Genomic DNA, 19,488 nt, shown 5'->3' on the forward strand with positions numbered 1-19,488 from the left:
GTCCACCTGAATGGAGGCTTTGTCATCCCAGCGGGGCTGCAGCTCCTCAGGGAACCCAAACCCAGCTCCAGCCTGGGCTTGAAGACTTGGAGAACTTTTAGGAGGAAAAAAAAAAAACCCATAAAAACCATCAAAATCCTCAACTCTGCCCATTTTTAGCACTGCCTAAAGGATCTATGCCAAAATAACCCCCCCACCCCAGGGGCACTGTACCACTCACAGAATATGCCCAAATCCTGTAATTTTTTTTTTTTACCCAAGTTTATTAGTTTTTTTAACTTTTAATATATTTAACCTTTTATTTATTAAAAAAAAAAAAAAAACAAACCCAAAAAAACAAAGAACAACAAAACACGTTTTGGTCTGACATTGGTTAATGGTCCTTTTCCCCTCCCACCCCTGTGTTCTGGGAGGTCTCACAGCATCCCAAAGGATGCAGGAGACAGAGCCAAGCCCGGCTCCTTCTGTCTTCCAAATAAATAGAAAGGAGGAAAAGAAAAAAAAAAAAAAAAAAAAAAAAAAAGGAAAAAATCAAGTTGGAAATTTGGAAATTTGTCCTGTTACAGCTGGGAGAGGCCACGGAGAGGGAGAGACTCAAAAATCCATTTAGCGAAGAGAAATGAGAGGATTAAACTCTGTGAGACACGAGGAGTGACTCAAGCCCTCGCAGCTTCCTTCCCCCAAGTACTTCCATAGTGTCATCCCATCATTGAGGCACTGGAACACCCAGGAATTCCCTGCTCCTCCCTCCCAGTTCGGCTTTTCCAGCCGAACCCAGCTCAGGAAAAAGGGGGGATTTTCCCCCCTGCCCCCGGTGAAGGAACGGTTGGGAAAATGGGAATAACGCAGAGCCCGGCGAGGGGCCGGGGCCGAGCTCTTTGGCCAGAGCCAATCCGAGGGGCTGCGGGGCGGGAAGGAACCGCCCCGGAGGGATGGAGCCGTCCCGGAGGGGTCCCCGCCTGGCCGGGGAACCGCAGTGGATTAAGGCAGCAGGTGAGAGGTGGAAGGGCACCGGCGGTGAGTGTGAGGCAGAGCTGCGGCCCCGCTCCGCAGCAGGGGCGGGGCCCGGCGGGCGCTCCGGGGCTCCCGGTGCGGAGCGGCCGGAGGGGCCGGGCCGGTGGCGGGAGGCGGCAGCTCTCGGGTCCGGGGCGCTCAGTCGGTTTTGCGGTGGTTGTTGTTGAGGACAGGGTGGCCATTGGAGAGGGGACCGTTCTTGGCCACCTCCTCCTCCTCCTCAGAGTTGTCCGTCTCCTCACGGTCGCTCCGCTCGTCCTCCACCACCTGTGGGCAGAGGGAAAAGGGCGTTCAGGCAGCAGCTCCCCCATTCTCCTGCCGTCCTTCGGCTTCCCCATTGCAACCACAGCGGCTTCTCCCCACTGAAGGGACCTGGGGGGCCAAGAGCAGTCGGGATTCAGGATCTGGGGGGGTCTCCCCTGACATCCCCAGAGCCCCCTCTCACCTTTCCAGTTATGAACTTCTGGGCCATGCGGATGATGAGGTAGGCCCAGAAGATGTGCAGCACCTGCAGCACCACCATCATGAAGTTGAAGAAGTAGTAGCCAAAGAAAGCAGGGTAGAGGTCCAGCGGATAAACCATTGTGCAGTGCATGATCCTGCCAGGAAAAGCCACTCCTGTCACTGAGACTCCCCCAGCCCCTGCCTCAGTTTCCCCCATTCCCCAGCAGAGCTCACCAGAAGGGCAGGATGACCAGGCGGGTGACGATGAAGACGGCAGCGAAGACGATGAAGATGTTGTTGCAGGTGTTCCTCCACCCAGCATAGTTGAACATTTTGGCAGACTGGGAGGGCAGAGGGGGTGAGCTGGGAGGGGGCGCAGGATGGGGGACGTGGCGGTGGCAGCAGGGGAGGGGGACACACCGACCTCCAGCAGATAATCCGAGGAGTCGTGCAGGGCCATGATGAGCGTCCCGGCACGGACGTAGTTGGCAAACCAGGAGAAGCTGATGAGGATGATGGTGGCCACGTGGTGGATGATTTGCTCTTTGAAGTCCTGTGCCCAAAGCAACGGGGGAGAGGTTACAGCAGCCTGGGTCCCAGCCATAGCAAAAACCCCCATCCCACAGCTCCTGGGTGTCCCCACATCCTCGCAGCTGCTCCCTCCTGCCCACCATGAGGGTGAAGAAAACCCTGCTGAGCTGTCCCAGTGTCCCCCAGCCCATCCCAGAGCCCCCACCTTGCGCTTGACGTCGGAGGCGATGCTGAAGAGCAGGGACCAGTAGAAGGAGAGCTCGATCATGTAGTACCAGTACTGGGAGGGCAGCACGCTCTGGGGACAAGGGACAGGTTGTGTCCCCCAGAGGGGTTTGGTCCCCTTCTGTGGGCACCATCTGGGTGCCCTGAGGACCCCCAAACCCTCCTGCACCCCCAGTTCCCCCTGGTGCTCAGGAGAAGCCGTGGGCTAGCAGCTGGGATGGGATCTGTGCTCACCTGGATGGGGTACCCCTTCCACACCTCCCGGAGGTCGTAGAACCAAGGTTTCTGCAGGATGGGGAGACACAGGAGTCAGAGGGGCCAGGGGGGCTAGGGGAGCAAGGGGAGGGGGGCAATACTCACATCCACTATGACAGCCATGCCAGCAATGAAAGCAATAAGGTAAAAGGTGAATCTCCAACTGGAAAAAGGAAGCAGACGTTCCTCAGACGGGCACCGGGGAGCAGGAGGGAGGAGGACGGCCCCAGATCCCGCATCTCCCACCCTCCCAGGCAGCTCCTGGCCGAGCTGGGGCTCCCAGAGCCCCCCCAGGGTGGAGGGACAGTGACACCAGGCAGGAGGAGAGGGGGGTCTCACCTGGCCTCCCTGAACTTCTTGAGCAGGCTGGGCCGGTCCTGGTTGCGGCGGCGGCGGAACCAGCGCTCGACCTGGCGCACGCTGCAGCCGCTCTTCTTGGAGAGCATCTCCACATCAGCCTGGGGACACCAGGGCAGCCCCACTGTGTCACACAGCCCTGGCTCTGCCACCCTGACCCCCTCAAGCACCTCTGGGCACCCCCTGAGCCTCACCTGCTTGGGGTGTTTGCTGGTGGCAGCATAAAACCTCTCCAGCACCGCATTGGGGGTGGCTTTTAACCGCACCTTCTCCTTGACGTTCAGGAGCCCGGCCAGGGGGGTGGCCACGTACCTGGGGAAGGAGTTCCTGTCACCTGCGTGATTTGGCCCCACCAAAGCCACCCAGGGACCCACAACCATCAGTGCCTTGGCCTCCCCATCCTGCTGTGCCTCCTCCAGGGTGGGTTTTGCCACAGGGGAGCCCCTCGGGTCCCTCTGTCATAGGCTGTCCCCACTCGGCCCCCCCTTCTCTTGCCATCCCAACAAAGCCGGGTCTGTTCCCATTGTTTACCCAACAAACCACTGCCTCAAGGCCATGTTTGTGTGGGGAAAAGGGAGCACGTGGGTTTGTTAGGGGGCATCGGGACCCCCAGCCAGGCTGAGCACAAGGTGCCACATCCCCGGGTTCAGCCACAGCCCCCAGGGCACGGGGAGAGCCGGATCGGGGGCTCAGCATCCGCCCCCACCCCCAGGGAAGGGACTCACGTCTCAAAGAGGTGCCGGACAACGAGGAAGAGGAAGGCAAAGGGGAGGGTGATGTACAGGTCAGAGGCTTTGGCATAGACTCGCCCATCCCGGTCCTCCAGGTCAGCCCAGGTGAGGTTTGCCGGGAGCCAGAGCCGTTCCCACCAGAAATAGCTGTACAAGGTCTGAAACATGCTGGGGGGAGGGAGAGGGGGACAGGTGAGGGGGACATCTCCGAGGAGATGGCTGATCCCACCCCGGCCCCACCAGGCACCCCAATTTCCACCTCGGCTCCCAGGGAGGCCCCGGTGAAATCGCCGTCGGTGCTCGGCTCGGGCACCGAGGGACTTTGCTCCCTGCAGCCCGGAGGTCAGAGGGTGATCATTAACAGGGGCCCCAGTCCTGCTTCCAACCGGAGCTCGGCTCCTGCGACCAGCCCGAGGGCAGAGCCGGGCCCCCGCCTCCGCAGCAGGATCGGGAAAAGGGAGAAGCCCCCGACTTTGGTTTCCCTCCCGTGGGCGCATCCCGCGGCTGATCCAAACCCGATTCCCGCTGGAAAACGGAGGCGCGGAGCCCACCGCCAGCCCTCCGAGGCCAGGCACGGTCCCAGCGCGGGATTAGGGATTTGCTGGCGACACAATGAGCACCTTTGTGCCTCAAAAAGGCTTCGGACGGGGGAGCCTTTGGGGGAGCCGCCGCTCGCCGCGGGGTCAGCGCATCCCGGCTCCCCGTCCCTCCCCACCGGCCGATTTTGGGGAACGCCGCGGGGTCGGGATGGGGTCGGTTGGGATCGCACCCCCGGGAAGCGAATCCCCGACACGGATTGTGGCGAGGGCCGGGGCGGCTCCGCTCGGCTGCGGGAGGAAGAGGAACCACCGTGGCCGGTTTCGCAAGGGCGGGCGGGAGGGAGGTGCCGCAATTCCCGACTCCCGCGGCCGCGCCGCGGGCAGGTAACGGGAGGGGAGCGTGGGAGGACGGGGTGAGGCCCCGGTCAGGGCCGGCAGCTCCTTCTCCCCCGGGGCACCGGCGGCACAGCGCGATGTGCCGGCACCGGGGCACGGAGCCGGTGCAGGAGGGGGCACCGCCAGGCCGGACCCCCCTCCCCAAGAGGTGATTTTAGCAGCGATCCTGCTGGAAACCGGCAAAACCCTGACGTTTTCAAGTCGTGGGCAGATAAACGGGACCGGGAGGGATCCGGGCCCGGGAGCTGCGCGCCCTACCGGGCCGGGGGGCAGCGACCCCGCCGGGGCCCGAGGCCGCTGTGGGCCCGGGGGGGCCCCGCCTCCGCCCGGCCCCGCCCGGGCAGCCCCGGGGGGCCCCGCCGGCCCCTGCCCGAGGGCGGATGGAGGCCCGGGATGGCTCCGGTGCGCGCCCAACGCCCGCAAAAGGCCCGGCCGCGGGCCTGGCGCGGAGGGGGCGAGCGGGAACCATCCCGCGGCCCCCTCCGGGCGGCCCCTCCCGGAGCGGGGCGGCCCCGCGCGCCCCCGGCCGCACTCACCCGCAGCCGCCGCCGGAGCCCTCACGGAGCCGCCGCCGCCCGGAGCCCTCACGGAGCCGCCGCTCGCCCCCCTCCGTCCCGCGCGCGCCCCGCGCCAGGCAGCGGCGGCAGTGACGTCACCGCGAACCCGGGAGTGACGTCACCGCAACGCCGCGGGGAGCGGCGCCCGCCGTGGGGCGGAGCGGGGCCCAGGCGTGAGCAATCGACCGCCGAGACGGGATCCGTGCACCCCCTATAGACCCCAGGGTGCCCCCTATACACCCGCTATGGACAGCCCTATATGTGCCCCATATACCCCCTATAGACAGCCCTATATGTGCCCCATATACCCCCTATAGACAGCCCTATATGTACCCTGTGCACCCCATATAAACACCCTATAGACAGCCCTGTATGTGCTCCATATACATCCCACATACCCCCTATAGAGAGCCCTATATGTGCCCTGTGCACCCCATATACACCCTATAGACAGCCCTCTATGTACCCCATATATCCCCTATAGACAGCCCTGTATGTGCCCTTTGCACCCCATATAGACACCCTATAGATAGCCCTATATGTACCCCATATACCCCCCACAGACACCCCAGTATGTGCCCCATATACCCCCTATAGACACCCCAGAATGTGCCCCATTCGTGCCCCTATGGAACCCCGCAGGCCCCGCTCGCCCCCTGTCGCCGCCTGGCGGCCACGCCGCACCACAGCACCCCACAGAGGGGCCCCCAAACCCGCGGAGGATCCGTGACCCCAAATCCCCCAAACTCCCCCCAAATCCCCCAATCCCTCCAGAGAACAGAAGCCCCCAGTGGTGCCAGATCCATGTGCAGGGGGACAAGTCCTTTACTTGCCAAGGGCTAAGGCCACATTTTGAACAGGGGGTGCAGGTGTCCCCCCCATCCCCACGCCCACACCCACCCGAGTCCTGGAGCGTGGACTGAGGTGTGGGACCCCCCTGAGTGGGACCCCCCTGTGTTAAGGCCACTGGGAAGTTTGGGGTGCTCCTGGGGTGGGCTCAGACAGTCACCCCTCATTGGGAATAACATCCCCTACACCGGGAATTCTGTCACCAACACCGGGAATTGTGTCCCCAGTATTGGGAATTGTGTCCCCAACATTGGGAATTGCATCCCCCAACATTGGGAACTGCATGCCCAACATTGGGAATTCCACCTCCTAAAGTGGGAATTCCATGCCCAACGTTGGGAATCGTGTCCCCAGCATCGGGAATTCCATCCCCAACGCTGGGAATTGTGTCCCCAGAATTGGGAATTGTGTCCCCAACATTGGGAACTGCATCCCCAACATTGGGAATTCCACCTCCTAAAGTGGGAATTCCATGCCCAACGTTGGGAATCGTGTCCCCAGCATTGGGAATTCCATCCCCAACGCTGGGAATTGTGCTCCCAACATCGGGAATTCCATCCTCAACGTTGGGAATTGTGCTCCCAGCACTGGGAATTCCATCCCCAACATTGGGAATTCCATCCCCACCACCAGGAATTCCGTCCCCACCCGAATCCTCATCTCCAGCCCACAGGGACCCCCTGGAGGATGCAGAGCTGCGTTTTGGGGGGCCGCAGGCGTGGGGACCCCCGGGCACGGCGTGCTAGAGGAGGGTGCAGTCCAAATCCGGCCTCTGCCGCGGCCGCCGCTCCACCTGTGGGGACAGGGACAGGGCTGAGCTCTGGGGGCACCTGCAGAGACCCCCCCAGGGCCAGCAGCACCCCCTGGTTACCTGCGCTGGGAGCAGCTGAGGAGGAGCGGGGTGCTGAGGATGATGAGGATGAGGATGGTGCTGCTGGTACTCCTCCTGCTGCAGCTGCCGCGCCAGCTCCAGGTCGCTGAGCACCGAGGAGGGGTCCTGGCCCTGCTGCAGCGACAGGGCCACCATGAAATCCTGGCAGAAGCACAAAGAGAGGGGTCAAACCCTGTGGGATCCATGATGGGAATCACTTGCTCCTGTCAGATTTTCTAAAAAAGTCCCCCTTGCTCAGGATTTTCTCCTGGGAAGCTGAGAAGCCTCAGCTTCTCGTGTTTTGCTGCTTTGGAATGTGATTTGGAGATTGTTTTTCCAACACGTGAAGAACTGTTTTTACTTAATGACCAATCCCAGCCAGCTGTGTTGGGAGTCACAGGTTTTTATTTTATATATATTAATGTTAATGTTAATATTTAATAAAATATTATCTTGTTATTTATTACAAAAATATTCAGATTTGTGATATTTTAAAACATAAGAATAATTTTATTACACTACTTTATTATAATACTTTATTATTTTAAATCGATTATATTATTTATTATAACAAGAATTTTATCATTCGTGTTAAGCCTTCTGTCTGTGTCCTTTCTCTGCTTCTTTAGTATAGTTTTGGTATGGCATTCTATAATAAATATAGTGTAATGTAATGTAAGGTAATGTAAGGTAATGTAATGTAATAATGCAATGTAATGTAATAATATGATATTATTAAATAATGTAATGTAATGTAATATAATGTAATGTAATGTAATATAATATAATATAGTATAATTATAATGTAATATGATGATATAATACGATACAATACGATACAATACGATACGATATAATATAATATAATATAATATAATATAATATAATATAATATAATATAATATAATATAATATAATATAATATAATATAATATAATATAATATAATATAATATCAGCCTTCTGAGAATTTTGAGCCAAATTTCATCTCTTCCCTCACCCTGGGGACCTCACAACACCCACACCCACTGCCACCACCTGTCCCCAAACCAAACCTGGTCCACTTGTCTCTGCTGCAGCCGGGGGTCCGGGGGGGCCGGGGTGGCCCTGTCCTTGCCCAGGGGGTGGCTGAGGTGGAACTCGGTGTCACAGAAGCAGCTGTCCCCATCCACGCTGTGCAGGCTCTCCCACACCACCCCCTGCTCCTGCAGGAAGCCCTGGTCTGTCACCAGCAGGTAGAGGTGGCCCTGGGCAGGAGGGACAGTGTCACAGATGTGTTTTATGAAAAATCCTCTTGGTGGGATCTTTGTCTCCTGAGAAGCTGAGAGGCCTCATAAACGAAATGTAACCAATGATTCTCTGCTGCTGTGGAATGCAGCAGGTGCAGCTTTGATTGGTCTCATGTGGTCGTTTTTAATTGATGGCCAATCACAGTCCAGTTGTCTCGGACTCTCTGAGAGTCACAAGATTTTATTATCATTCCTTTCCCCTCTATTCCTTTCTGATGAGATCCTTTCTTCAATTCTTTTAGTACAGTTTTAACAGAGCATTTTCTTATAATGCAATGTAATGTAATGTAATGCAATGTAATATAATGTAATGTAATATAATATAATGGCGATATAATATAATATAATATAATATAATATAATATAATATAATATAATATAATATAATGTAATATAATGCAATATAATATAATGCAATATAATGTAATGATGATTTAATACAATATAATGATGATATAATCTAATATAATAATGATATAGTATCATATCATAAAATAGTAAAATTTTAAATCAGCCTTCTGAAACATGGACTCAAGATTCTCACCCCTTCCCTCGTCCTGGGGAACACCACCACATCTGGTGACCCCGCGTGAGGAACATTCCCACAGGACAGGTGACAGTGAGCCCTGGCTGGGTGTCTGGGGGGCACAGAGGGCTCTGGGGGGGCACAGAGGGCTCTGGGGGGCACAGAGGGCTCTGGGGTCCCACCTTGTGTTTGATCATGGTGCTGAAGTGGTTGTTGCGGAAGAAGACGCCGAGCTCTCCCTCGCGGGCGCGGGCCGTGAGCTCGCACAGCCCGTGGAAGGTCAGCTGAGACGCCGTGGACTCCAGGAACTGCTCTGCCACCAGCCCTGAGGGCACAACGGGGACGTGGCAGGGCTGGGGGTGCCCGGCGGTGCCCCCAGGGCTGTGGGCAGGGAGCGGGGCCGTTACCTTCGCTCACCAGGCGCGAGTCGCTGGCGTGTTTGCAGGTGATGATCTTCTCCACCAGCTGGTTGTAGCTGAGCTTGCCCACGGCCTGGACCTGCTCGGGGCTCTGTGGGATGGAAGGGACACAGGGTGAGCTCCGGGTGGGCATGGAGCCAGAGCAGAGGGGTCTGAGGGTCCCTTCTGAGGGAAGGGAGCACCCAGTGCAACCTCCTGCCATGGCCAGAGGAGCCAGGCACTGCCTCAGGTTCAAAGCCCCACCCCAAACATCACTGAGGGCTTTGGGTTGGGAATTTCTGGATCATTTCTGGATCTGGACCCCCCAAACCACAGTCCTGCTAGACCAGGCTCATCTGGACCCCCCAAACCACAGTCCTGCTAGACCAGGTTCATCTGGACCCCCCCAAACCACAGGCAGGGACACCTCCTGCTAGACCAGGTTCCTCCAGGCCCCGTCCAACCTGGCCGTGAGCACTCCCAGGGTTGGGACATCCATCCTCAGCTTGGTCACCTTGGCCAGGACGAGCCCCAGCTCCCCTCCAGCCCTGGGGACACCTCTGTGACCCCACAGAAGGCACCAGCAGCCAGGCAGGGGGGCTCACCTGGGGGTCCACCAGCCAGCCGTGGTAGAGGGGGATGTTGAGGAGGTCGAAGACGATGCACTCGGGGGTGTACTCGAAATCGGAGACCCCCGTGAACCTCACGTTGACGTCCAGCCCCGTGGAGAGCTTGGGCAGCACCGTCATGGTGTCATTGATGTTCTGGGGGGCAGCAGAAACGCGGGGAGGGGTCACCCCTGAAGGTGCCACCCCAAATCCTGCAGCCAGCGGGGTTGGATGCTCCTCCTGGGGCTGCTCCTCACCTGCTGGAAGTTCAGCTGCAGCGCCTCCGAGGTGTCCCGGGGTTGGGTGGCCAGGATGCAATTCCCTGCGAGGCAGCAGGGTCAGAGTCCCCCCCCCAGGGGATGTTGGGGTCCCACTGGAGCCCCCCACCCCGTTCCTGGTGCCAGAGCAGGGTCCCCACTCACCCAAATGTGCCATCAGCTCCTCGGCCGTGACCACCTCTGTCTGTGGGGGCAGCTTCACCTGGGGGCAACCAGAGCAGGCTGGGCACATCCCATCCCATTGATCCCATCCCAATGATCCCATTGATCCCATCCCATCCCATTGATCCCATTGATCCCATCCCATTGATCCCATCCCAATGATCCCATTGATCCCATCCCATCCCATTGATCCCATCCCATTGACCCCATCCCATCGAACCCATCCCATCCCATCCCATTGATCCCATTGATCCCATCCCATCCCATCTCATCCCATTGATCCCATCCAATCTCATCCCATCCCATTGATCCCATCCCATCCCATTGATCCCATCGATCTCATCGATCCCATCCCATCCCATTGATCCCATTGATCCCATCCCATTGACCCCATCCCATTGATCCCATCCCAATGATCCCATCTCATCCCATCCCATTAATCCCATTGATCCCATCCCATTGATCTCATTGATCCCATCCCAATGATCCCATCCCATCCCATCGATCCCATCCCATTGATCCCATCCCATCCCATCCCATTGATCCCATCCCATCCCATCTCATCGATCCCATCCCATCCCATCCCATCCCATCCCATCCCATCCCATCCCATCCCACTGATCCCATCCCACTGATCCCATCCCATCCCATTGATCCCATCCCATCCCATGGATCCCATCCCATTGATCCAATGACATCCCATCGATCCCATCCCATCCCATCCCATTGATCCCATCCCATCCCATCCCACTGATCCCATCCCATCCCAACCCTGGGCCCCCTCCCCTGGGGATCTGGGAGTGCCCCCAGCTTGCCTTCCACTGCAGGAGGAGGATGTTGATGATGGCCAGCAGCGGGCAGGGCCCGTTCTCGCTCTGCATCACCAGGGCCGTGCGCTGCCCCTTCCACAGGATCCACTTGACAAAGTAAAAATCCCCGGGGGGCTGCGCCCGGGGGGGCTCGGCCGGGGGGGACCCCCTGTCCTGGGGGGCGCCCCTGTCCAGCTGGGGCTGCTCCTTGAGGGGCCCCTCCTCCTGTGGGGCCGGCTGCCCCTTGGGGGACCCCCCTTCCTTCAGGGGCTGCCCCTTGGGGGACCCCTCCTGCAGGGACCCCTCATGCCGGGGCTGCTGCTGCTCCTTGGGGGAGCCCCCCGGGGGTCCCTCGGGGCTGGAGACCCCCTCCTGCTGCCCAGGTGGGCCCCCAGAACCTTCCCGGGAGCTCCCTGCCCTGGGAATTGTGTCACTGGCATCGGGAATTGTGTCACCAACATCGGGAATTCCATCAGCGGTACCGGGGATTCCGTCCCCAGCATTGGGAATTGTGTCACCAACATTGGGAACTGTGTCACCAACATTGGGAATTGTGTCCCCTACATTGGGAATCGTGTCCCCTACACTGGGATTTCCATCCCCAGCAATGGGAATTCTGTCACCGACATTGGGAGTTCCATGCCCCGCACCGGGAATTTCATCCCTAACGCTGGGAATTGTGCCCCCAACATCGGGGTTTGTGTCCCCAGCACCGGGAATTCCGTCCCCAGCATTGGGAAATGTGGCTCCTACACCAGGAATTCTGTCACCAACATTGGGAATTCCGTCCCCAACATTGGGAGTTGAGGCCCCAACTTCGGGAATTCCAACCCCAACATTGGGAATTCCATCCCCAGCATTGGGAATTGAGCCCCCAACTTCGGGAATCCCATCCCCAACATCGGGAACTCCATCCCCTCCACCAGGATTTGCACCCCCAGCACTGGGAATTCTGTCCCCACCCGCAGCCTCCTCGGGGGGCTCGGGGGTCCCCTCCTGCTCCATGGGACCCTCTGGTGCTGCTCAGGTTCCAATCAGGCTCCTGGGAATGCTCTGGGTCTGTCCAGGGGTAGCTGCATCCCAAAGCTCAGCCTGAGGAGAGAAAATTGGGCTGGTTGAGGAAAATAGCGAGATAATCTAACTGTAGTCATAAATATAAATTTAATCATAAATATAAATAGAAATTTGTATATGTATAAATATATATACACACATATATATCTATATCTATAGATATATATGTATATATACGGGGGCTGGAAATGAAATTAAAATGAAATGAAATAAATGAAATGAAATGTAATTTAAAAATAAAATGAAATAGAATAAAATAGAATTAAATTTAAAAATAGAATAGAATCAAAGATAATAGAATAGAATAAAATTTTAAAATAAAATGAAATAGAATAGAATAGAATTAAAGATTAAATAGAATAGAATAAAATAAATAGAATAAAATAGAATAGAATACAATTTAAAAATAAAATAAAATAAAATAAAATAAAATAAAATAAAATAAAATAAAATAAAATAAAATAAAACTAAACACAGTGCCATTTGACAGGCACAAGGGAAGGCGAATTTCAATCCCCACTCACGGCTCCGCCCCGAGCCCGCGGCGGGGCCGGTCCGGCCGGACCGGGGGGTCCCGGGGCGGGTCCGGGGGGTCCCGGGGCGGAGCCGCCCCTCGGTGTCCCCGCCCGGGGTCCCCCCTTCCGTCTTTTCCTTCATTTTCCCCCCTAATCCTTGTTTTTCCCCCTTTATTCCTTGTTTTTCCCCCTTTATTCCTTGTTTTTCCTCCCTTTCCCCTTCTTTCTTCCTTGTTTATGCTCCTTTTCCCTTGCTTTTTAATTTTTTCCTTCTTTTCCCTTTTTTTTTCCCCCTCCTTTCCCCTTCTTTTATTTTTTTCCTTCTTTCCCCTTCTGTTCAACTTTTTCCCTTTTTCCCCCACCTCTTCCCTTCTTTTTTTCACTTTATCCCTCCTTTTTAACCCTTTACCTTTTCTCCTGCTTTTTCTCCTTCTTCTCTCCTCCTTTATTCCCTTTTTCTTTCTTCTTCCTTCTTTCACCTCCTGCTTTTTCCTCTTTAATCCTCTTTTATATTTTTTAATTCCTTCGCGCTCCTTTCGCTTCTCTCGTCTTCCTTTTCCCTCTTTTTTTTTTTTTCCTATCTCCCCTTTCTTTTATCCTCTTCCCTGTTGTTTTTTTTCCTCCCTTTTTTTTTTCTCCTTTTTTCCTCTTTTTTCCCTCTTTTTCCCCCTTTTTCGGGCCTGTTTTCCACCTGGCTGCGGCTGCCCCGTGGGAAGGCGGATTTAGGGCGGGGGGAGGAGGAGGAGGAGGAGGAAGAGGAGGAAGAGGAGGAGGAGGAGGAGGAGGAGGAGGAGGAAGAAGAGGATTCAAGGTGTAAATTTTGGGGGTGCACTCGAATTTTGGGGGGCGGCTCTGCGGGCTGAGGGTTGGGCTGGGGGGGGTTTTGGGGTCGCAGCGGAATTTGGGGCTGTCAGAGGGGGCTGGGGGGGGGTTTTGGGGGTTCAGGGGGGGGTTTGGGGTCCCGGGAGGGTTTTGGGGTGAAATGAGGAAATTTGGGGTCCCCCCCGAGCCCCCCCCCCAGCGCGGGGGATGCCGGGATCGGCCCCGCCCCCTCCCAGCGGCCCCTGCGGCGCGGGGGGAGGGGCGGCGGGGCTGGACTGGGACGGACTGGGACAAACTGGGGTGGGACTGGGACAGACTGGGCTTAAACCGGGGCAGTCTGGGCTTAAACTGGGCCGGGCTGGGATAGTCTGGGCTGTACTGGGATAATCTGGGGTTAAACTGGGCTGGACTGGGGTGATACTGGGACAGTCTGGGGTTAAACTGGGCTGGACTGTGACAGTCTGGGGTGATACCGGGACAGTCTGAGGTGATACTGGTCTGTACTGGGATAGTCTGGGCCTATACTGGGCTGGACTGGAACAGCCCGGGGTGATACTGGGATAGTCCCGGGGGGTACTGGGATAGTCCAGGGTGATACTGGACTGGGCTGGGATAGTCTGAACTTATACTGGGCTGGACTGGGGTACTCTGGGTTTGTACTGGGCCGTACTGGGTTATAGTGAGCTGTACTGGGTTATAGTAGGGTGTACTGGGTTATACTGGGCTGTACCAGGCTGTACTGGGCTGCTCTGGGTTATACTGGGCTGTACCAGGCCGTGCTAGGTTGTACTGGGTTATACTGGGCTGTACTGAATCATACTGGGGCCATACCAGGCTGTACTGGGTTTTACTGGGCTGTAGTGAGCTGTTCTGGGTTATACTGGGCTGTACTGGGTTATACTGGGCTGTAGTGAGCTGTTCTGGGTTATACTGGGCCGTACTGGTTTATACTGGGGCCATCCTGGCGGTTCAGGCCGTGGATCAGCGCTGTCATGGAGCGCTTCGTGCTGGGGAACCGGGCGGCCCTGCAGGTACGGGGGGATTGGGGGGCACTGGGGGGCTCCAGGGGTCTTGGGGGGCTCAGGGGGGCTCAGGGGAATGGGGAGGATTGGGGTGCAGGGAAATGGGGGAGCAGGGAGGGGATTGGGGTGCAGGGAAATGGGGGAGCAGGGAGGGGATTGGGGAGCAAGGAAATGGGGGAGCAGGGAGGGATTGGGGAGGAGGGAAATGGGGTTCAGGGAAATGGGAGTGCACAGGGGAAATGGGGGAGCAGGGGGGAATTGGGGGAGCAGGGGGAATTGGGGGTGCAGACAAATGGGGGAGCAGGAAATGAGGGATTAGGGGGGATTGGGGTTTAGGGAAATGGGGCTGCAGGGAAATGGGGGAGCAGAGTGGGATTTGGGGGTGCAGGGAAATGGGGGAGCAGGGAAATGGGGGAGCAAGGAATTTGGGATGCAGGGGGGGAATGGGGTGCAAGAAAATGGAGGTGCAGGGGAGGAAATGGAGGTGCAGGGAAATGGGGGTGCAGGGAAATGGGGGAGCAGGGGGAGAATTGGGGGTGCAAGGGAGGGAAATGGGGAGGAGGGAATTGGGGTGCAGGGGGAGAATTGGGAGTGCAGTTAAATGGGGGAGCAGGGGGGGGAATGGAGTTGCAAGAAAATGGGGGTGCACGGGGGGGGAATTGGGGTGTAGGGGGAGAATTGGGGGTGCAGGGGAGTAATTGGGGTGCAAGGAAATGAGGGAGCAGGAAATGGGGGGTGCAGGGGAATCGAGCACCCCATGGATCGGGCTGGGAGCCCCAGGTGTGGTGCCCCACTGAGGTGGCACAGCCGCACCAGGGACACCCCAAAATCTCTCCCTGCTGCAGCCCCATCCCGGACCTGCCGAGGGGTTTGGGCTGCAGCTGCTCTCGGGTTGTTTTTTTTTGCCTGTTTTACCAAAAATTCGCAAATCTGGGTTACGGCAGCAGAGAATTGTCCCAAAAATCAGAGCCTGGGGACGGGGTGGCTCCCGTGGGCGGGGGACAGGGGAGTGACATGTTTCCCTGCTGCTGCAGGAAAAACATCATTTTTTTGGGGTGACAGCCACGTTTTCCTGCTGCTGCAGGGTGAAACATCATTTTTTTGGGGTGACAACCCACCCCAAATTCTAAAACAAATGGTTTAAAGCACTTAGTGCTCCCAGGGCTGCAGGGCTGGGATGGTCCCTCACCTCACCTGCTGGCTCAGGTGAGTTTTCCTGGAATTCCAACACACACACCCCCCAAACCCGAGGATTCGAGGATTTAGTGCCAGAAATGGATGCCAGGGGTGCCAGGAGCTCGTCAGGAGGCCAGAAGTGGATCCCAGGCAGCCCCAGGGGTGCCAGGAGGGTGCAATCCGTGGGTGACGCCTGTGATGCGTGACTCCAGGGACACTGATGAGGACAAGGCAGCAGTTTGGGGCATTTTGGAGGACAGGGCCGTGCTGCTGCTGTGCCTGACACCTCCCATCTCCCATCCCTGCAGGATCACATCCAGCAGCACCAGGAGATCCACGTGGTGATGGGCAACGAGGCCTGTGACCTGGACTCCACCGTCTCCGCGCTGGCCCTGGCCTATTTCCTTGCCCAGGTGAGGCTCAACCACTACCCCGGGGAGCACTGCTGGCCTTGGGGACACCTCACTGAGGGTGACACCCTTGTCGCAGACCACCCCAGCTCCCAAGGCCGCCTTCGTGCCCGTGCTCAACATCCCCCGCGCCGACTTCGCGCTGCGGACGGAGACGACGTTCCTGCTGCGGGAGCGGGGCATCCCGGCCGCCTCGCTGGTCTTCCGGGACGAGATCGACCTGGGGCGGCTGCACCACGCTGGGCTGCTCTCCCTGACTCTGGTGGATCACCATGTCCTGCCTGGGTGAGACAAGGGGTGGCACTTTGGGGACAGCCAGGGCCACCCTCGCTTGGTTTTGCTGTGGGATTGGGGGATCGCGCCCACCTCGCTCGTTTTTTGGGATGAAGTCGACCTGAGGGATGAGATGGACCTGGCACCAGGCTGGGCTGCTCGCCCTGACTCTGGTTGATCACCATGTCCTGCCTGGGTGACACAAGGGGTGGCACCTTGGGGACAGCAGAGCCTTGGTGGATTTTGCTGTGGGATTGGGGGATCCTGCCCATGTCGCTCATTTTTTGGGATGAGATGGACCTGGCACCATGCTGGGCTGCTCTCCCTGACTCTGGTTGATCACCACATCCTGCCCTGGTGAGCTGTGCAGTGGCACCTTGGGGACAGTTAGGGTGACCCATGCAGAGCCTTGGTTGGTTTCTTGATTTTGCTGTGGGATTGGGGCATCCCGCCCATCTCACTCATTTTTTGGGATGAGATGGACCTGGCACCACGCTGGGCTGCTCGCCCTGACTCTGGTTGATCACCATGTCCTGCCCTGGTGAGCCAGGGGGTGGCACCTTGGGGACAGCCAGGGCCACCCACACAGAACAGGGCTTGATTTTGCCGCCCCGGATGGGTGAAATGGATCCATTTCCAGGGAGTTTTCAAGGGAAATAAAGGAACAAGGGGGTTTGGCAAGCTCTGCCAGGGGTGACCCTTCCCGTTGTCCTCCAGTGCTGACGCTGCCCTGGAGGAGGCCGTGGTGGAGGTCCTGGATCACCGACCACTGGAGCGGGCCCGAGGTCCCCCGTGCCAGGTGACAGTGGAGCCCGTGGGCTCCTGTGCCACCCTGGTGACCGAGAGGATCCTGCAGGGCCCCCCGGGCGTGCTGGACAGGACCACGGCCGCGCTGCTGCACGGTGAGCAGGGGACAAGCTGGGGACAGTGGGGCTCCAAAGGACCTGGGGGTGCTGGTGGCCAGCAGGTTGAAAATGAGCCAGCAACGTGCCTTGGTGGCCAAGAAGGACAATGGCTCCTGGCCTGGGTCAGGAATGGTGTGGCCAGCAGGAGCAGGGAGCTCATTCTGCCCCTGTTCTCTGGTGAGGCCAAATCTTGAGCGCTGTGTCCAGTTCTGGGCTCCTCAGTTTAGGGAGGATGTTGAGATGCCCAAACACAAGGCTGGTGAGGGGCTTGGAACACAAACCCTGTGAGGAACGTTTGAAGGAACTGGGGGTGTTCAGCCTGGAGAAGAGGAGGTTTAGAGGTGCCCTTCTTGCTCTTTACACCTTCCTGAAGGGAGGTGCAGACAGGTGGGGTCAGTCTCTGACAGAAGCAGAGGACACAGTCCCAAGCTACCTCAGGGAAGGGATAGGTTGGATATTAGGAAGAAATTTTTCACTGAAAGAATAACAAAGCACTGGAATGCTCTTCCCAGGGAGGTGTAGAATCACCATCTCTGGATGTGGTTAAATAAACACTGGACATGGCACTGGGTGCTATAGTTGAGGTGTTAGGGCATAGGTTGGACTCGATGATCTCAGAGGTCTCTCCCAACCTCATCATTCTGTGATTCCGTGGGCTCCTGGCTGAGCTCTGTCCCTGGGGACGGTGACACCACGGCCCCACTCACCCCCACAGGCACCATCCTGCTGGACTGCATCAACCTCAAACCAGCTGCAGGCAAGGTCACCCCCAGGGATGTGGCCTGCGTGTCCCTGCTCGAGGAGAGGTTCCCGGAGCTGCCGGCCCGCGACGCCGTGTTCGGAGCCCTGCATGCCGCCAAGTTCGATGTCACAGGTGGGTGTGCCAGGCCAGCGGCACCCAGGGGTGTCCCCCCCTCTCCTTGGGGACAGGAAAGTGCCCTGGCCTCACCCCCTGGCCACCTCCAGGGCTGACAACAGAGCAGATGCTGCGGAAGGACCTCAAAGCCCTCTCCAACGACGAGGCTGTGGTCGCCATCAGTGGCGTCTTCGAGGACCTGGAAGTGAGACTCGGGGCTGAGGGGGAAACTGAGGCAGGGAGTGGCACGCTGGGGACATCACGGTGACACCGAGCCCCCTCCCCTCTGCCCAGACCTTCCTGCTCCGGCCTGGCCTGCTGCAGGACCTGGAGGCTTTCTGCCAGGCCCGTGGCTACGCGGGGCTGGTGGCCATGACCGTGTCCTTTAACGAACACCACGAACCCACGCGGAAACTCGCTGTGTTCAGCCCGCAGGAGCCCCTCCGCAGCACGGTGAGTCAGGGAGCCACGTTTGGGGCACACCCAGCCCTGCTTTGCCCCAGAACCTCGCAGTGTTGGGGGTGCTGGGCAGGTCCCAGCCCCTTGCTCGCTCCCCCACAGCTGTGCCGGGCGCTGGAGGAGGCGACGGCGCCGTCGCTGCTGCTGCGGCCGCTGCCCAGCCCCTGGCCCAGCGTGGCCGCCTACGCCCAGGGCAACGCCGTGGCCACTCGCAAGAAGGTGCTGCCCATCCTGAGGGCGGCTCTGGGGGGTCTGGGGGCTGCAGGGGGCCCCGAGGAAGAGGTGGTGCCCCCACCCACGCCCATGAACAGCCTGGTGGAGGAGTGTCCCCTGGCACAGGCCGTGCCCCCGCTGTGTCCCCAGGATGTCCTGGAGCGGGTCAGCCGCATCGCCGCGGGGCAGCCCCCGGGCTCCCCAAAGTAACAGCGGGAACCCCCGCGGGGTTTTGAGGTCTGGATGAGGAATTGGGGTCACTGAGCAGGCCCCCGTGAGGTGCCTGGGTGTGGGGGGTGGCAGCTGTCTCTGTTAGAGGTCAGCTCGTGGTTTGTCCCCCCCTCGATGGCTCCCTGTGCCCCAGTGGTCCCCAAGGTGGGGTTTGGGGGATGCCATGGGCAGGAGTTGCACCCCCTTGATGAAGGCGTTGGGGTGGGGGAGTTAATGAGTTCTTAATCATCTTAACTTCCTTGGGGGGCAGAGGGAGGCCCCAGAAGGTGGATCCGGACACGCAGCCGTCCAGAACTGTCACTGTTTTCCAAGGATTAAATTTCCCTTTTCTTCCAGTTTTTGCTCTTGGCTTTTATTCTGGGATGGGGTGCTGCCCCACTCGGGCTGGGGGTGCACCCCCTCTTTCCCTGGGGTGCAATCCCCTCTACAGTGGGTCAGAGGAACATTTTGGGGTGTCCAAGGAGGGGGTGTCAGTGCAGCCACGCTCCCGAGTCCAGCCCAGCCGGGAGGAAACTGGTTGTGCCATAAAAAGTCGTGGCCTCTGCCTGCTGTGAATTTCAGCTTTTCCCAGTGGATTTGGCTGCTCCAGGAGCAGAGGAGGGAGCGAGGAGCCTGGGGCAGCTCCTGCACCCACCCCTTGGACCAGCACAAGGCATTTATTTCAAGGGTGGAATGTTTTTCCCAAAAACCCTGA

The 19,488-nt window shown here is 57.9% G+C and overlaps 3 protein-coding genes across 6 annotated transcripts; 1 reads left to right on the plus strand and 2 right to left on the minus strand.

The window, feature by feature from the left end:
- Nucleotides 1-309: 309 nt before the first annotated feature.
- Nucleotides 310-5,185, minus strand: CERS2 (ceramide synthase 2). Its single transcript, XM_071417521.1, has 11 exons — nucleotides 5,029-5,185; nucleotides 3,552-3,725; nucleotides 3,021-3,138; nucleotides 2,809-2,927; nucleotides 2,575-2,632; nucleotides 2,449-2,499; nucleotides 2,195-2,287; nucleotides 1,883-2,011; nucleotides 1,693-1,799; nucleotides 1,460-1,613; nucleotides 310-1,281 (listed from the first exon to the last, which is right to left on the minus strand). The coding sequence occupies exons 2-11, from the start codon at nucleotides 3,722-3,724 to the stop codon at nucleotides 1,153-1,155; spliced, it is 1,131 nt and encodes a 376-aa protein (XP_071273622.1). The 5' UTR covers nucleotide 3,725; nucleotides 5,029-5,185; the 3' UTR covers nucleotides 310-1,152.
- A 671-nt stretch (nucleotides 5,186-5,856) lies between these two features.
- MINDY1 (MINDY lysine 48 deubiquitinase 1) lies at nucleotides 5,857-13,424 on the minus strand. The gene is made up of 10 exons (XM_071417509.1): nucleotides 12,837-13,424; nucleotides 10,845-11,930; nucleotides 10,012-10,069; nucleotides 9,847-9,911; nucleotides 9,587-9,745; nucleotides 8,991-9,093; nucleotides 8,766-8,908; nucleotides 7,824-8,015; nucleotides 6,770-6,931; nucleotides 5,857-6,691 (listed from the first exon to the last, which is right to left on the minus strand). Exons 2-10 carry the CDS (start codon nucleotides 11,841-11,843, stop codon nucleotides 6,641-6,643), a joined length of 1,932 nt encoding a protein of 643 aa, XP_071273610.1. The 5' UTR covers nucleotides 11,844-11,930; nucleotides 12,837-13,424; the 3' UTR covers nucleotides 5,857-6,640.
- A 114-nt stretch (nucleotides 13,425-13,538) lies between these two features.
- Nucleotides 13,539-19,488, plus strand: PRUNE1 (prune exopolyphosphatase 1). Of its 4 annotated transcripts, XM_071417513.1 has the most exons (9): nucleotides 13,539-13,982; nucleotides 14,023-14,280; nucleotides 15,756-15,860; nucleotides 15,937-16,142; nucleotides 16,848-17,032; nucleotides 17,751-17,909; nucleotides 18,002-18,096; nucleotides 18,186-18,344; nucleotides 19,045-19,488. In XM_071417513.1, the coding sequence occupies exons 2-9, from the start codon at nucleotides 14,242-14,244 to the stop codon at nucleotides 19,486-19,488; spliced, it is 1,392 nt and encodes a 463-aa protein (XP_071273614.1). In that variant the 5' UTR covers nucleotides 13,539-13,982; nucleotides 14,023-14,241. The 4 variants fall into 4 exon arrangements, with proteins under 4 accessions (XP_071273614.1, XP_071273613.1, XP_071273616.1 ...); XM_071417512.1 differs by having other exon boundaries at nucleotides 13,539-14,280; XM_071417515.1 differs by having other exon boundaries at nucleotides 13,548-14,280; nucleotides 18,453-19,129.

The sequence above is a fragment of the Agelaius tricolor genome, unplaced genomic scaffold, assembly GCF_023055355.1.
Source record: "Agelaius tricolor isolate 1412-34295 unplaced genomic scaffold, bAgeTri1.0.p SCAF_69, whole genome shotgun sequence".
In the NCBI taxonomy this organism is placed as follows: Eukaryota; Metazoa; Chordata; class Aves; order Passeriformes; family Icteridae; genus Agelaius; species Agelaius tricolor.

Excerpts from the sequence above, each read along its gene's own strand:
- CERS2 (XM_071417521.1), bottom strand. The coding sequence starts at position 3,724 with ATGTTTCAGACCTTGTACAGCTATTTCTGGTGGGAACGGCTCTGGCTC. Across the intron at positions 2,633-2,808 it reads AAGAAGTTCAGGGAGGCCAG|TTGGAGATTCACCTTTTACC; the intron begins GTGAGACCCCCC and ends TCCTTTTTCCAG. Across the intron at positions 1,282-1,459 it reads AGAAGTTCATAACTGGAAAG|GTGGTGGAGGACGAGCGGAG; the intron begins GTGAGAGGGGGC and ends CTCTGCCCACAG.
- MINDY1 (XM_071417509.1), bottom strand. The coding sequence starts at position 11,843 with ATGGAGCAGGAGGGGACCCCCGAGCCCCCCGAGGAGGCTGCGGGTGGG. Across the intron at positions 8,909-8,990 it reads CTCGCGCCTGGTGAGCGAAG|GGCTGGTGGCAGAGCAGTTC; the intron begins GTAACGGCCCCG and ends TTGTGCCCTCAG. Across the intron at positions 6,692-6,769 it reads CTCAGCTGCTCCCAGCGCAG|GTGGAGCGGCGGCCGCGGCA; the intron begins GTAACCAGGGGG and ends CTGTCCCCACAG.
- PRUNE1 (XM_071417512.1), top strand. The coding sequence starts at position 14,242 with ATGGAGCGCTTCGTGCTGGGGAACCGGGCGGCCCTGCAG. Across the intron at positions 15,861-15,936 it reads TGGCCTATTTCCTTGCCCAG|ACCACCCCAGCTCCCAAGGC; the intron begins GTGAGGCTCAAC and ends CCCTTGTCGCAG. Across the intron at positions 18,345-19,044 it reads AGGAGCCCCTCCGCAGCACG|AGGGAGGCCCCAGAAGGTGG; the intron begins GTGAGTCAGGGA and ends CTTGGGGGGCAG.